Source organism: Phocoena sinus, chromosome 17, assembly GCF_008692025.1.
Source record: "Phocoena sinus isolate mPhoSin1 chromosome 17, mPhoSin1.pri, whole genome shotgun sequence".
In the NCBI taxonomy this organism is placed as follows: Eukaryota; Metazoa; Chordata; class Mammalia; order Artiodactyla; family Phocoenidae; genus Phocoena; species Phocoena sinus.
Window position 1 is genome coordinate 5723045 of NC_045779.1, and position 17640 is coordinate 5740684.

Genomic DNA, 17640 nt, shown 5'->3' on the forward strand with positions numbered 1-17640 from the left:
GGATTCTTAACCACTGTGCCACCAGGGAAGCCCTATATTGTATTTTCTATTGTCAGTATTTATCATTAAGGGTTACCATTTTTTAAAATTCTGTATCTATATCTAATTCAATACATTATACAATCCATCTTCAAGTTCGATTCATTGAACGTTCATTACACATTCCTCCGTCTTCGTTACGGCCACCACGTAGCAAGCTGCCTCCACCTGCTTCCCCAGACCCCTGAGAAACTTCCAGACTGGTCTCTCAGTTTCCATTCTTAACACCATCCACCTCCCCTCACCTGCCCCCCGCAACCCCAGGGAATGTGTGACACCTCAGCTAGATTAGTCCTGCAGGAACACAGGCAAGTTATACAGCTTCCAAAGGTTCTCACCACGTGCAAAATAAAATGTACATTCCTTATCATGACCTTGCCTCTTCCCCAGCCTCACCTCCAATTCCTCCTTGCTCAATAAAAATCCAGCTATACTAGGCTTTCTTTTTCTCAAACACAGCTAGCTCCTTCCTACCGCAGGGCATTTGCAATAGTTATTCCTTCTGCCTGGAATGCACTTTCTCCTTATCTTTGCATGGCTGGTTCCTTCTATTTCCTTAGCTCTCAGCTCAGATGCCATCTCCCCAGTGAGACCTTCCTGACTACCTGGTCTAACAACTCCACACCTCCATAGCCACTCCCTTTTTATCCTATTGAAAACAGACACACTCACCATCATCCGAACTTATCTTATTCATTTATTATTATTTGATGATTTTTGCTCTTCCACCATGAGAAAACGGTACAAGCACCTTGTCTACTTGCCTCCTGTTGTATTACCAGAGACAGAAACTTAGCAATATATGTTGGTTGAATAAACAAGTGAATTAATGAATAAATGAATGAGTGAACTCTTTTTATGATGTACCCATCCTTTCTGCATTTTCCTTTACTATCTTCCTCCTAATTGACTTGCTATTGTAAAAACAACATAATGTAATTTATGTTTATAGTTTGTAGAGTATATAACCGCTAAGGTCTCATCTTGCTTGGTGAATTCTATAAGTCTACGTACATACAATCAGACAACCATTATCTTCAGCTTATAAGTATTCTAGATTCTTTAATCTTTGGTTGGTCAGGTTGTAAATGATTGGAAGGCTTTGCCTGTCATCTGGAGAAGCAACAAAGATACTTCATACTATTGCTGCGGTCCAAGTAATCTTATACATACCTGGAATTTCTCTTATATAAAATACTAGTCTTAGCTTCTCTTTTAAGAGTTTTGAAGCTTTTCTTATCACTGCAGAGAAAAAGTCCAAATAAATTAAAAGGAACAGAAGCTGGAAATATGCAGGCATATTTGTGGCTGGAGTTATTCCACTACTTGTACATTATGTGGTTTACCTCAATGTGTGGAAAAATACAGTAAGTGCTTCATTGTATGGGGTGTAGTTACAGTATCGTGTAACTTAGATGGTTTATTCTTTCTTGGAAATATTTTATGATAAACACACAATATGCTGAAGCTTTTTCTGAATAATTAACGTCTACTTACTTAAAGAAACCCAATTGTTATCTATAAAGGCTCTTTTTAAAAAGTATGTTTCTGCCTGCTCTACCTTTACCTTTACTAAAAACCTTCACTGAAAACATTCCAACCCCACAAATGTGGGAGAAAAAATGTCTTTGGGTTTACTGAAGTCATTTATGCATGGGAATATATGGAATTAGTAAGACCTGTCCATCAAGAAAGAAATAAAGGAAGAATTCTGAGTTATAACTATACCAGACTTGCTTACAACAGGAAATTTACAACTTTTCTATTCCAGTTAACAACATTTCTCTACTATTGTTTGGGGAGGGTGTGTAAATTAATGTGTATAGTGTTTACAGAGTTTTACGTTCCATGTTTTGCATTCTTCAATATGAACTATTTAAAAGTAAAATCATCAAAATACTTGGCTTAGTTCCTGACACTCTCAGTAGTGTTATCAATTTCACTAACAAAAAGAAGAAACACTTTTTTCTGTATTTAGTCTTGAAAATTAAGAGGGTCTTCAAGATCTACTGCTTTATTTTTCATTGCAATCTTGAGAATTATGGGGACTTAATGTTATTTTGCTATATCTGTAATATTCTGATTTAGACATTCTAATCTGAATATAAAGTTAAGGTGATTTCAAAAGCATAAACTAAAGCTCTTTCTTATTCCAAATGCTCAGTTTTTTTTTATGTACAATTTCAAAACATCTGTTTTATATCAAAATTTGTTGAACAGTAAATCATATAATTATGATTCATATTACTGTATACTTCAACTAATCCTGTCTTTATTTGTACATTAGTAAGTCTTATTTTACCAATCAGTCATGCCTGTCTATAGAGGTCAAAAATACTCAACAACAGGGCTTCCCTGGTGGTGCAGTGGTTGAGAGTCCACCTGCCGATGCAGGGGACGCGGGTTCGTGCCCCGGTCCGGGAAGATCCCACATGCCGCGGGGCGGCTGGGCCCGTGAGCCGTGGCCGCTGAGCCTCTGCGTCCGGAGCCTGTGCTCCGCAACGGGAGAGGCCACAACGGTGAGAGGTCCGCGTACCGCAAAAAAAAAAAAAAAAAAAACTCAACAACAATATTCTATATTAAAGTTAGAGATAAAGGAACAGTGACCCTCTTGTGACTATCTAGAATCTTTGGAAACGCTGTGTAGAAGCAATAAATGGCTGGCATGCTACTGGTCATTCACTGGTGATTCTTACTCTCTCTACTTCCAAACTATCTTCCTTTAATAAATCTTTAATAAATCTATCTACCATAGACTCTTCAGAGTAGTTATCAATTTTTTTCTAATTTGTGCCTTATTTAATTTATAATTGCAATTTCTCTATAAGAAAAACACGACGTTCCTCTTTTTAACCCTCTCATTATATATAGTCCTATTAAAACTTCACTTCCTTAAAGAAACTTTTATAATCTTCCTCCATCTGATTTCTCTATAAAGCATCTGTTTGCACTTATTTGAAACTGATCCTGCATTATATTTATTAGACCTTTTTCGTCTGCTCAGTTTTTTTCATGGGTGTATTATGTTACTTAAAGAAACTGAAAATTACTTATGGATAGAAATCCCATCTTATAATTTGCTATGACTCCTCGCAGCCCTCCTACATCATATGCACAATGGATGTTCTACAATTTAGTGAGTGATCATTGTAAAACCTCTTGTTATGACAGGACACAATTACTGATGAAGTTCATCTCCATAAATTACGTAATCGCTTTATTCTGGTGGGACAGGGCAGAACATCTAACCTGTATATACCAAACTATTCCTCATGCAATGGTTTATTAAAATGCCCTTTAAAATACAATAACCTCCAACATTTAAGTAGTTTTGCCCTTGTTTAAACGATTCTCTCCTTAAGAACAGCAAAAACTTTCTTAGTGAAATGATTAGTACGTGTACATATATAGAGATAGGCAGATAGATGCTAGTGTACACATAGAACATTGGAAGCTTATGAATAATACAGTTATTGCCTAATGTCACTGTAAGTCACAAAACACTTTGCAAAATGATTTATAGTACAGCGTTTATAGTTACAGCATTGGGTCTGTTGTGTCAGAGCGGAAATCAGAGTCTGTGGGGGGGAAAGACAGAACAATTTACAAAATAACATTTTCTAGCACCAGAGTTGGTGTGTGCAGTTCCTTCGTAGGCCACCGTCTGGAGTGTGGCCTGTGGAGTTGGGCAGTGGAAGCTGTGGGGTTTTGTGTGGCAGCCCTGCAGAAACCAGAGGGTATAAGGATGGATGCTGTAAAGTCTGGACTAAACGTGTTGGCTAAACCTAGTGTGGTGATCTTCACAATATATACATGTACCATATCATTATGCTGTACACCTTAAATTTATACAATATGTCAGTTGTACCTCAATAAAATTGAGGGGGAAGGACAGAAACTATTAGCACAGCCATATGCTCCTAGAGGGAGAAAGCCGAGGCATGCCCAGAGGATACCCCTGGCTCCTGGTTGCCAACATTCTGAAAAGCCCGTTCTCCTGCAGACCCTCCATCACCCCCATAACCCTGCCCGGGTGATTCTCGTATCTTGTTTGGTACGAGAACTCGTATCACAATTCTATTTTCTCAAATATAATATTTACTTCTAGAGAAAAATAACACCTTATTCATAGGAGATTAACAAGAATATTTTGCAATTCATATTCTTAAATGTGTGATTTTATGCATCTTTTCAGATCCAAGGAAGAGTCAGATCTTCCTGGAATGCCCTATTCTCATTCTCTCCTGGATTCTGGTGGGTGTCGCCAGCTGGGAAAGGTGCCCTGCTGGCTCTCGGTAGCTGCACTCAGACTTGGCCCTTCTCCAGGATGACAACACTTCCTGTGCTCAGGACTGTGCAAGAAATGCTACAGTGTCCAGACTTTGTACCAGTTCCTGGGGACTGGAAGTTGTTGACTATAAAGTGACATCATAATTATGTCACTATTGGAGCATCTATTTACCTCAGTGAGCGTCTGATGGAATTCTGTCAGTTGCCTCTGCTTTTGCTAAGTAGTGTGAGAAATTGCACCAGTGGGGTCAGCCCCATCCCCTGTTTTCATGTAGCTCACAGCCTGGAGAGGTTAAGGAAGAGACGCACGAATACCGTCTGTTGAGTTGGACGACTTATTAGTGTGTAGTGAGATCTGAGTTCCACTCTGCAGTCGAATCCAATGTAACTCAGAAAGACCTTCTAAGAACAGCATGAGTAAGATGTTCACTAAGAGTTTGCGAACCCAGCCAACGCAAAATTCATAAGGAATTCTTCTTCTTTATGATTATGAGAAAATTGTGCTGGTATTTAAATTACCTACCACTTTGCATAAAACTCTCAGCTAACAAATAATAGGAAGTACAGGCTGTCAGAGGAAGACAAGTGCAAACCGATAAAATGCCATAATTACATATGGACATTTTTGTAGCCGATGCTGATGTGTGTGTTTCCATACTTCTATCAGAAGCATCAAAATGGCAACCTACGCTGATTTGTTTTCCCAAAAGATTTCAAAACAGACTCTGATTTAGTTCTCCAGCTGAGTTTGGACAGAGCTTTTCCGATTGGGTGGAATGGTGAGCTGGGGAGTAGAGACACCCCCTCCGTCAGCCCGTTTTGTTTTCTCCCAACCGCCCTTCCTCCATTCCTCTACCTCATCCCTCTCCTGTGACAAACTGGCTGGCAATTCGCAGATGTTGATATTCCAAAAGGATATCTACTTAGAAGTATTGGCTGCTGGTGGTGAAACTAGCAGAAAATTAAGGGTATGCGGAATTTGTGAGTAAATAAAACAAGTTGGAATCATTGAGTGGCTGCTCAAAAGATCGATTTTTACCAATTTCGAGAAAGGAAGAATAGTCATAGAAGAGGTAACAAAGAATCCATCTGACTGGTTGTGTGATCACACAATGAACAGGGAAGCTATTGTACTAAGGGCAGGTAAGATGTGAATGATTAGATGCACAAGTGAAAACACTGACAATGAGAGATTCGGTGACAGATAAGTGAGGGGAGAATGAGGGGGTGGATTAGCTAAAATGCACATCCCTCCCCAAAGCATTCTGACATTTTGTTAAAATTTCCCGATAATTTGCAGGTGATTTCTACAAATGTCAGTTATAGCATTGCTCATCCTTACGATTAATACCAAGTGACTGAACAACAGAACGCCTACATGAAATTCTGAATATACCTTTATCAAATGTTGAGAAACCAGAACATCCATTTTAAAAAGAGTTCAGGAAAAAGATACACATTGAACCCTAAGACTCAGAAGTCTGTGTACCTACTTACGCGTGTTTTAAAGAGAAGAAACTGGTGATTAAGCATTGTTACCATCTGTGGTTCAGAGACCTCATATTCCCTTACTTGCCCTTTTCTCCTTGTTCTCTCCTGCTTATTATCTATTTTGCTCGTTAGCTGCTCTACGATATAATGGTAGAAAGAGGAGAAAAATCCAAATTAGTTCATTTTTCTGGCTACTAATGAACTGGTTTAATATTTGATTAGGAAGAGGTTGGAATGAAATTAGAGATTCCAGCTGTTTGTGTCACCTCTGATTTTTGATTCCAGGGAAGATGAGAATTGGTGAGCTCTGCACAAAATAGATGGACGATAGTTCTATGAAGTAGACGAACATTCTAAGTTCACCTTGTCACACATAGTTTAACTATCCTTGGTACATTATTTCACCCTGTCTATGAGAATACAGAGGACACATAATAAACCTAATATTCCATGTACTATGCAAGCAAATTCTGACAATTTAATCCTTTTGAAATAGTTGAAAATCTTGAAGTAAGTGAAAGTTCCGAGCCAAATGAAAATAAGAGTTCATGCATTTATTTCATAGAAGCAGACACAGCATCTCAGTGCTGAAGCCTAGATCAGTTTTAGAGCTGGAAAGGGGACCTGAACAGCTTCAAAACTTCTGCATCACTAACTTGTTATGTGCAATATTTAGCAATCAAGAGTTCCCCAGGAAATTTCTATATGTGTTCAGTGTCAATAACAGAACAGGAAATTCAATTCAGTTCAGTTAAACAGAGCATCTGCATGCCCTGTACCGTCTCAGCTCCTGGGGGCAATCCTTGTTATTCCCGGTAACTGATCAGTTCATCAGCTCCAAATCCCAGGGCCCAATGACACCACCTTCTCCTTTATCTGCTCTCTTTATGGGAGGGTTTCCTGCTCCTGCTAAAATCTAGGTTGGCTCACCTTCTCTTGTTTGTCTTTTCAGCTTCTCCAGCATTTTTGTAAGTGGTTCCCTGTATTCACTTCCCTGTTTCCTGCCTGGATCCTGACTCATGCTCGGGGGATAATAATAACGTCAGTATTGACAAATATAGGTAAAGAGCAGTAGGGACCTGGGAGACAGCCATGTGGAGTCAAGTGCAGTGTTTGTTTGTCTGTTTGTTTTAAATTCCCAATCCATGGCGGTCTGTTATTTATGTATATACTACAGAATACGACAAATCATGTCCCAGCAGTGTCAGATTGCTAGGAAAGTGTCTAAACATAGGCTTCCACCTTCCAAACCCATCTTGTCCTAGAGCAGTATCAACAATTCACAGACCACTGCTGCGGTCCAGAGACAGCACTCTGAGTAGCACCGGTCCAGTAAAGGGGTAGAAAAAGAAACTGTTCTGAAGATCAGAAACTGGGGTGGGAGTTAGAGATGAAAATTCTGCAGTCACTGGCAAACTGGTGGTAGTTGGAGAGACGGAATTGGGAAAAAACCCATAGGAAGCGTGCATGGATAAAAGTAGAAGCAGGCTGAGGCGGAACATCAGCAAGCACCAGAATGTGGCCAAAAGCAAGTAGACAGTCTGAGAAAAACAAGGAGTAAAGGTAGAAAACAGAGGGGCCAGTGGACAGAGAAGCATGGGCTTGGGGTTGGCCATTTGGGTCCAGTGATGTGGGTGCCTTGCCCTGGATGCTTCAAAGAGACATTTCGTTCAGTGTGCTCTGCTGATTAAGGCAAGCTGCAGTGTTTGTGCACCCCCAAAATTCATTCATTGAAATCTTGTCCCCCCTCAAAGTGATGATATTCTTAGCTGAGGCCTTTGGAGGTTATTAGGTCACGAGGGTGGGACTCTCAGGAATGGGATTAGTGCCCTCATAAAGGAGACCCCAGAGAGCTCCCTGAGGGCATTTGAGGGCACAAGGAGAAGCTGGGCTCTCAATAGACACCAGATCTGCTGGTGCCTTTATCTTGGACTTCCTGGCCTCCAAAACTGTGAGAAAATAAATTTCTGTGGTTCATAAGTAACCCAGTCTATGGTATTTGTGTTACAGCAGCCCAAACAGACACAGGCACATAAATGTATGACGTATTTTAGAAAAAATTCCATCCAAACAGTTAACATAAAGTTGGAATAATCTACTTGAAAACTCCAGTCACAGAGAACACTGCCTTCATTGATGAAATAGACAAACATGTGAAATGTCACTGCTGCTAACTGGGATTTCTGGGATAATGTTTTTTATCTGCGCCTCCAATGTGTGGCTAGTGGCACTTGAAAAGGGGCTGGTGTGCCTGAGAAGCTGAAGTCTTCATCCAATCTAATTTTAAGTTATTTAAATTTAAATAGCTCGCATGGTCAGGGACCGTCTTATTGGGTAGATGATGCTTATGAGTCATAGACAAGTTTGGTTTAGAGTAAAAGATACACAGGCTCTGGCACCATGTGGACCAGCCTTTAAATCCCCCAATTACTAACTCTATGACCTTGGATGTGTCACTCACCTTCCCTGGGCCTGAATTTCTTCTTTATAAAAAGGGGTCAAACTATTTATGTTTAAGGCCATTGTGATGGCTGAGGATGTGGCAGGTATACAGCCTAGCACAGACCAAATAGTCAATAAATGAGCGCTATTACTGGTATTAAATGATGTGAGTCTGTATTCATGAACACAACTCAACTGCTTTGACTCCTCTGGTCATAGCACGAACACGTAATAAACAGTGAAATATGCAATAAGAGATCCCCGGGGCGACTGTCCCTGGCGGAGTCAGCTCTTCCCAAAGCAACTGGCCGTGCTTTTCTACTTAGATTCTCTTATCTCCGTCTTGCTGTGAGCTGTCCTTTTTCAGAGTGATTGCTTCTAGCAAACCGTCCTCCTCCTAAGGAGCATTCCTCTTTGTTTTTTCTATAACCTTGGAGGAACTAAAGGCGGTTCAGAGGAAAAGATAAATTGAGCTTGTTCAATCAACAACTTTAATTTTACATACAATCCTAAATCAGTGGAGTCTGATCAGAGGGGTTCTCAAGTCTCTTCCTGTGGGATTAAGAGCAGGTATTCACAGACCTTATTTACTTTCACCCTGGCTGATCATCACAATCTCTTAGGGGAATTTTTTAAAAAAAAATACACGTCTGTCCCTCCTCCCCACAACCTGGAGACCTGGAATTCAAGAGTACTCAGGTGATTCTGTTTCAGGGTTTGAAAGCCAGTGGTATGCCATGTTCCCGGGGTGGGTTCTGCACAGACAGCTGAGGCTGTCGGAGCCCGGGTGAACTGGAAGATTGCTCTTTTCACTCTTCGGTAAGGAAATGGCACAGACATTACTTGGATCTGGTACAGGGATGGGGGCAGGCTCTGCATATTTGATAGACATTTTCCCTGGAGAGTCATAGCCAGTCATTCGGAGGTGCCATTCAGAGCCGGGCTAGGATTCCAGAACTACTTTTTCTTTACCTTTCCTCCCAGGCTGCCCTGTCATGTTTCTGGAGATGGTTCACCTCTGTGTACTGTTCTTTTCTGGGACTCAGATGTGTTTATGATATATCATTATTTGGCTCATAGGCTTTTGTACATGAAATTTCACTAGTTGTCCACACAACTGGGTACATGTCCATGTGAACTGAGATCAGAGTTCCCATAAGAAAAAACTCTTGGAATCAAAGGCTCAAAGCAGTGCCTTTGGGTGCATCCAGCCCACTCCCTTGCCCTCAACAATCCTACTGTTCACGGTGACCTGTGAGTAATGGTTAAGCAACACACTGATTAGTGTGTGAATGCTCGTTAGGGTACTAGTCAAATATTTTTACATACTTTTAGAGACAAAAGTCTCTGTGAGACAAAAGAATTCCAGGCATAAGCCAATGGCCTACTTCTCCTCAACAGTAAAATTCCAGCACAACAAACCAATCTCACCAGTCCCCAAAAGTCTGTAGCTGACCCTAAAATTGTGAGTCCAGAAAAGAAGAAAGGTCTCATATCAGCAAATATTTGGGATTATGAAAGCAACTTTTATTGGAATAATTGATAAGACAAAAACATTTACTGGGATATTCTAGTTTTGATGTGTTTTTCTCTTCTCTCTCATTTTCTAACCACATCTTTTATTAATTTTTGGTTTTGGGAAGGACAATGTGAAAATATGAAATCTACCCTGGGCAACAGTAATTCTCTAAATGAGACCCTTAGTCCCGCCACAAGGTAGGTCTTCCTGGTAAGTGGACTTCTTGGTATCTACTTTATTATGAAGATGCAATTTTAGTGACAAGGAAGCTACAACTCATTGGTTACATTCCTGATTTTCAGAGCATGGGTCATCTAGGAACTTCCACAGCTTTTTAAGTGAGTATTTTGAAAAGCAACCTAGCTCAAAATAGAATAAGCTAAAAAGACAATTTATTGGTGCATTTCCTCAGACGTCCAGGAGTCTTGACCAGTTTCAGAGATGGCCGCCTGGAGGGGCTTGTTAATATCATCAGGACTCTGCCTGTTTCCGTGGTGCAGGTGGCTTTCTTCTGGTTTGGCTTTCTTCTCTAATAGGCTACCTCCAGCTGCTGTAGGCTTTCATGGCATGGTCTCTGAAGCTGCCATATCAGTTCAGAAAAAGGACCCTCCCGCCTTTGAACATGTGCCAGCCCTCTCCCCTTGGACGGGGGCTATGAGATACACTCTGGTGGGCAGACCTGGTTCTTGAGCCCCTGAAATGGCAGGGGGGAGGGTGTCACACACAACAGCATGGAGCAATTCCCAGAAGGAACTTGTTGGGGCAAAGAAGTTATTATTATTATTTTTTTAATAGACTACTTTGGAGTGAGAGAAGTTGGTTCATTTGCTATGGGAATGATGAAAAATAACTTCATTCTACTGTCACAGGACTTTAGGAGTTAATGGAGACCACAACATAATCTGTGATCACGTGGAATGCATTAGTATGCCAAAGTAAAGTTCCATTGAAAACCCAGTATCATGTCACTTTCTTAAAATGGTTCTCTTGTAAATGGCCAAAAATTTATTATGGGAGCCTGAGTTTTATTTACTTGATAATTTCTGAACTAGAGTGAAATAAGAGTCATACAATTCAAATATAGATGATCTTTCTGAGAAAATGGGATGAATGCAACTGTATTTCAAATGTACTAAAGATACAAAATACATATTTGCTACATATTTTAGAGAAGCAATCATGTTGTGAATTCGTGTCGCATTCAAAATCAACCGTTTTGATAAATATAGATTTTGTCTTTTAGAATTCCCAGTAGCAAACACTCAACTGGAATGGGTTTAATCTTCCTAAAACAGTAAAACCCTCAAAACCCCAATCAAGTTATTAAGCAAATCTAAAGAAAAAGCATTACCAAACCATGCAATATGAGATGAATAAGGATGCACCCCAAAACGCTTACTTGATTTTGAAACATCAGCTGGCCCATTCCCTAGGGCCAGTACCTTGTGCTCAGAGATTTTTTTCTTCTATATTCCCTACTGTCTTCTTCAAATCTGTTTCGGAGTCTTAAAAGTGCCTTCAGAAGTTTAGTCTACAAATACTAAGGCGGTCCGTCTGAGTATATGAAAGTTAGTCAACAGAGAATGCTGTCAGGCACCGGGATCTGGATGGGCTGACTGGCGGGTTATCACGCTCACAGAATAGGCTCCGGGTCTGGGGTTTCCTGGCGGTGGAGGTCGGGCGGTTCTCCACCGGGGAGGGAGCGGGGGTCGAGCGCGGGGGGTTTGGAGGCGGGGCGGGGGTTTAGGGGCGGGAGTGAGGGGAGGGGGTGGGGCCGGGGCGGGGCGCTCGGGGGCGTGCACACTCGGCGGAGCCACGCGCTCGGGGCCGCGGCGACTCGCTCCAAGTTCCCTCCCTCGCGCCCTGGCGAAGGCTACCCGAGCCCTCCCACTCGGCGCAGACCGAGCCGCCGCGGCCGCCGCCGCCAGCCGGGCCCTCAGCCGCCCCGCGCCCCAGGGCCCCTCGGCCGGCCCCGTCCGCGCTCCGCCCTCCCGCGGCCCCGGCGGCCCGGCCCCCGTCCCTCGCGGGCCCCGACTCCTTGTCCCCGCAGCCCCCGGAGCCCGGAGCCCGGCTCGGGCCGCACCGCCCGCGGCCGGGGAGCGCGGCCGAGGTAAGGCTGGGCCGGGGGCCGGGTCGGGGGACCGCGCCGCGCCCTGATCGCGGACAATGCGGAAGCCGCGCGCGGCCGCAGAGCCGCCGGGTCCGTCTCTGCCGCTCCGGCCCTGCCTGGGGCTCGGTCCAGCCGGGCCTGGGGGCCGCATGGCCCGGACCGACGCCGGCCGGCGTTCCGGGCCGCGAGCTCGCCGCGCGCCCAGGGTCGGCGGGAGGCCGGGCGGAGGCCGAGGCGGGGGCGGGGTGCGCGGGGCGGGGTGCGGCGAGTGGACCCCCTCGGCCAGGGCTCCTCGCAGGGCCTCTCGTCTTGGGGGCTGGGTGCTTTGGGAGCATCGGGCTCTCCCCGTCGCGGGCTGGGAATTCCTGCAAGAAATGCAGATTCGGAGGCAACGAAAGTTTGTTTTTGGTGGCCCCCTCCAGCTCCATCCGTGGTCTCCGTTGTCTCGACTTTATTTGAAAGAGTACAGATTTGAAATGGAATTAAGTGACCCCTGGCGCGCTCGTGCCCCGTCACGCCGCGGAGCTCGGAACTCGGCCGCCCAGCGCTTGCAGGTTGGGGGAAGCCACCGAGCCCGCTGCCCAGCCCGGGGGCCCCGCTGGTGGTGAGAACCCGTGCGGCAGGGTGTAGAAGGTGGTGACAGCTCTCCCTCCGTGCAGGGTGCAGGCCGGGCAGGGAAGCGGAGAGAACTTCGCTGTAAGCTTAAATCACTCTGGAGAGCGGAAAGCAAACACCAGGTGCCCGGCTTTTTAACCCTTTCGAGTTGGTATTCAGATGTACTGAGCCACAAAAATAAGCAGGCTTTATTTCCCGCAGGAGATGCAAGCTAACTTTGCACTTTTCCTCCCGGCCACGTCCTGTGCAAAATCTGGCTCACATCTGTGACAACTGCATGGCTGGCGTGGTGAGGACTACACAGGGGTGTGATTCTGAGAAGGGGAATATGATAGTAGACTAAGCATTTTTGCAGCATAAATAGTAAATGACTGTAAATGACTTCCATTTTCTTCATTTCCCCTGTAGGCCGTGAAGATATTTATTTAGCCTTTCCCCCCCAATTTACACTTAGAGTCATTCCATGGAAAATACCTATATTAACTTGTACTTGTTTTGTGACATCACCACCCCTGGTCGTTCCAATGAGCTATTTATTAAGCATAGTTTTTTTTTTAACATAAGGGTGAGTTAATGGTAAGCCAGACTTCTTCCTCGGGTTAACATTCCATTGACTTACCCTATGGTACTTAATTTATGGTATTACTGTAGATGGTATTTTGACAGCCTGATAATCTGTAAAGAGCTTAGAACAGTGCCCTCCCTCGGGAACACGGTGCTAGGTGCCAGCTGGTTTTAGTTTTCATTTGTATTACCAGGTCATGTGTTTTTTCTCTTTGGAAAATGGTTGTTTTGGTTTTTTAAGTCCCAGATCTTTTAAATCACGGTCTATTTTAAGTCTGCAGTTCAATTTTAGATCAGAATTGAGGTTGGGCTGTTGTTTTGCTTATGACGGACGAGCTGTTATGTGTATCCTTATGTGTGAAGTATATAGCAGGTTTGTGAGGACGAGAACACAGTCCTGCATCAGGTCGTATGCCGGTACGTTTCGCGAGACTTCATTATCCTGAAGGGCCTACCTGTCTAAGGAAAAGCCTAGACATTAGGAGAAACCTGGGCTCTGAACTCCTCCCCGAATCCCCTCATTCTATAGGTTGAAAATCATACTTTCCATTCCGCGTTGCTGTTAGCAACAGCGGTTAGGTAACTCCTACCATGTCAAAAGGTAGTAAAAGATAAATATATGTACTGTATACACACGCATTAACCAGCGCATATAAATCTTACCCGTGCTTTAAAATCTGCAGAAGAGAGTTTATAGCGTAACTAGCCAAGAAAAATTAAAACTACTTAATTGTTGTTAGTAACCAAAAGATTATGTTTGTTGTCTAGGTATTTGAAAAGATTGTCAGGAGTTTACCTTCATTCTGAGGTCGCCCCCGCTTTTAACTCTGAAGTGACATCTTCTTCATTCCTAAGCAGTTAATTTAGCTAAGCCGAGGCTTGGCGTTAATTCCTGGGGGCCCTGTAGAGCCAGGGCTGCTGTGCGGACAGTTGGCCAGTAGGTGGTGCTGAGGATAATGCTGGTGGACAGACGTGTGCTCAGGGAAAACTGCAGGGATTCCTTTAGCAATTTCATTGCTTGCCCTCTCCGCAAAATATACTCTGTCTGCACTGACACATCCTAACAGTCTTCTTAGGAATAAACTTTTAAAAATGTTTGTCCTTTGTCTTTTCAACTTTTAAAGAATATTGGCCAGATTTTTCTCACTGAAAACCAGGGTATTCCAGGTGTTAAAACATTGTCAAAATATTATTTAGTCGACTGTACCCTTTACTCTTATTTTCCCATAATAGAGTAAGATTGACTGTTCTGAGCGTTGGGGATCTCCAACAATCCTGGACATTTTTTTTTTTTTCAGTATTTAACTTCTAGGAGAGAGAAACAAATGATAAGAAACCTACTTGCTTGTTGACTTTATTTAAGACAACAACTTCCTAGGGTGAATTCTCATTTATTCTGGTTTTTACCACCATTCTGCCTCCCAGTATGATGCAGTGAGAATTGCAATTCAGGCTGAAGGCTCTGGAGCTCTGCAAAGCCATGACTCATCCACGAAAACATATATTCATTCTACTTAGTACAGCACCAAGGAGAGGAGGTGCGCTCGGAACAAAGGTCTTGTGGATTGTGATGGGAGTTATCTCTGCGGCCGGCTCGGGGACCGGTCCAGTCCCAGACAGATGACGGTGCGTTCCCTTAACTCCTCCAGCGTGGGGTCCTTGCTCTTATCTCCTTGCTGCAGGTGAGGCAGGTGACTCGGCTGAGTCACGGAGCCCAGAAGAAGCAAAGCTGATTTCATGTTGTAATGGTGATCTTGTTTGGTATTGAAAGCATTATAGAAACACACAAAAGTAATGCTTGAGAATTTTTCAGAGGAGAACACAAATTATGCCCAAAAATGTTCATCGAAGAAGCTAAGTGTAACATTGATTCTGAACTTCGTCAGGATAAGTTACGGGGTGATTTGCATGGAAGATTTTGGAGAATCGTAGTTAAGAAATTTAGTGTTTCATTGTTCATGGATGTCATGGTCCAAATAATTAATTGCAGGTAATTAGTTACTGGCAAGGAAATGTATTGCAGCATACACTTTCATCCTGTTTTTAAACCGGGGTTAGTTTCTGGATGCTCTTTTGTAATACAACATTAATGAACTTAAGTCATGCATGTTCACTCCTATTCTGACATGTTTGGTTCCCTCCTACTTGTGAGAAGGGCCTGCATGTGATTTTCACATTTTTAACTTTTTGTGGTTTGAGTCTCACAAGGAGAATCACATAAGAGCACAGCATTTGAAGTCCTCAGTCTTGTTTATTAAAAAATTTAAAAAAAAATTTTTAAGGAAATGTTAGTAGGTGAAACAGATTACTTCCTTTTCCCAGTATGATTAAACAATTCTAAAGGGGAACTGGCACTAAAGATGAGATCTTAAAAATTGTAAACACTTTAGGGAGAAGTTCAGAGGTGAATCCTCGGCCCAAGGAAACAATACGTCATTTGGCAGACAGGTTTCTAGAAGAATTATAAGAATTCTGTGCTGTATTTTATGCGTCAGAGCGAGATCAGTGGGTTTTGAAATTGTCCAGTTCCGGATAAAGCTTTTCAAAATACAGTTCGGAAGCATATGGGAAAATCTGAGATCGTTATGTTGTAATGCAAAGCATTTTACCCCTCAGGGCCCCTTTAGAAGTTAGTTGCATCTTTTTGTCTTTTTCAGGAAGAATCCCTGATATCCTTCAAAACGGTCATTCTTGACAGCAACTTTTTTGTCCCAATGACTGGACTGTGATGAAAAGGAAGTAATTATGTGAAATAATGTAATTTAGTAATTTCTTCTCTTATGATTGTTATATATTTTTTCTTTATTTTTTGGCTGCATTGGGTCTTCACTGCTGTGTGCGGGCTTTCTCTAGCTGCGGCGAGCGGAGGCTGCCGTCCGTTGCGGTGCACGGGCCTCTCATTGTGGTGGCCCCTCCCGTTGCAGAGCATGGACTCTAGGCCCATGGGCCTCGGTAGTTGTGGCACGTGGGCTCTAGAGCGCAGGCTCAGTAGTTGTGGCGCACGGGCTTAGTTACTCCGCGGCATGTGGGATCTTCCCGGACCAGGGCTCGAACCTGTGTCCCCTGCATTGGCAGGCGGACTCTTAACCACCAGGGAAGTCCCAATGGTTGTTAGGTTAAACAGATATTTATAGATTGATTGTGTGCCAGGTGCTGGGGATAAGCAGTGCCCAGGAAAGACAAGGTCCCTGCCTCTCTAAGGCATCCTAGTGTCAAGTGGGGCAAAAGAGATGATAAAGTAAACAAGCAAATGAAAAGTTAACTTGAAGCAGTAATAGTTGCAGTCAAGAGTGAGGGTGATGTTCTGGTCTGGGCTGGGCAGTCTGGGAGGGCCTCATGGAGGATGTTTGAGCTGAGACATATGTGAAAAAAAGAGGCAACCTCTGGACGGCCTCTGGGCAGAGAGGACAGACAGCCTGTGCAAAAGCCCTGTGGCCTCTGTGAGGAACAGGAGACAGTGGCAGAAGAACCAGGTCAGCAGGGCCTTCCTTGTAGGCCACCTCTGCATTGGAAGCTGCAGTGGAAACCTGCATCCTGTGCAAGTGGTCTTACCGATTCTTACAAACCACATGAGAAGGTATTTGCAGGTGCCATTGCTTCCAGGTGCACTGAAGGCTGACGGTGTCAGAGATTAAGGAGACTGGGACAGCCCGGATCTGTCAGGTTCAAGGGGAGTCACAGACACCGTCAGCACATTCAGAATGGGTGGCAGATCCCTTGGGAGTTCGGAGCTTTGTTTGTCTCTCTTACTCCATTGGGGGCGGGGCAGGGTGAGGGCTTGAGCACCGCTGCGGGGATTCCAGGCCAAACACTTAGTTGTCCCAGCAAATAGGCAAGTCGGTGCCCAAGGGGCTGGGAGGGGGAGCATTTCTAGTTGAGCCTGTCTGGGTGCAAAGATCAGCTCTGTAGGTTGAACAGGTTACCCAGGCTTCTGGAACCTCAGTATCCCGATCTGTAAAATGGGGAAAACTGCAGGAACTACTTCATGGGATCGTTGTGAGGTTTTAGGAGGATGGTGCTTGCAAAGTGCTGGGCACTCCACGGGGTTGGATTGCTGTTGGGTGTTACTGTCTCATGGATGTCATCCGTCCCTCCATCCGTCTTGTATATTCTTATCACACGGGTAGCAGGATGAAAGGCACTTTTTCAGAGACTCACCCTGACTGCTGAAGCTAAGGTTGCCCCTCCTCCAGCTACTCTGTGTCTCCCAGTCCTATGTTATTTTATTCACAGCCCTCATTCCTAAGGGAAATTGTATACTTTGTTTACACGTTGTTATTAGTACATTTCTCTTGCTTGAGAGGGTCGCTGTCGTGTCGGCTGCTGTATCCGCAGGGCCTGGGACGGGACTTAGTTACCAACCGGCTGTGCAGGTGACACTGCTGACTATGGGGTCCTTCCCACGGGAGCCAAAGGCACAGCAGAAAGGCCTGTTCTCAGGCAGGGTTCTTCTCTGACTCTGTTTTTTGTGCTGAGATGATGGGCCTTCCAGCCCAGGTGTATAAACCCGGGGTCCAGTGGGCAGGCTCCAAGCCGGCCTTGAGAGAGCATTTTGGGGACGGGGGTCAGA

At 44.0% G+C, this 17640-nt stretch overlaps 1 protein-coding gene across 1 annotated transcript in view; it reads left to right on the forward strand.

The window, feature by feature from the left end:
• The window catches only part of LOC116742713 (translation initiation factor IF-2-like), a 32007-nt gene that overhangs the window by 8265 nt on the left and 6102 nt on the right, over nt 1–17640 (forward strand). The window contains exon 2 of the mRNA XM_032610551.1: nt 11595–11891. Coding sequence (XP_032466442.1) covers nt 11595–11891 — 297 coding nt within the window. The remainder of the gene's footprint in view (nt 1–11594; nt 11892–17640) is intronic.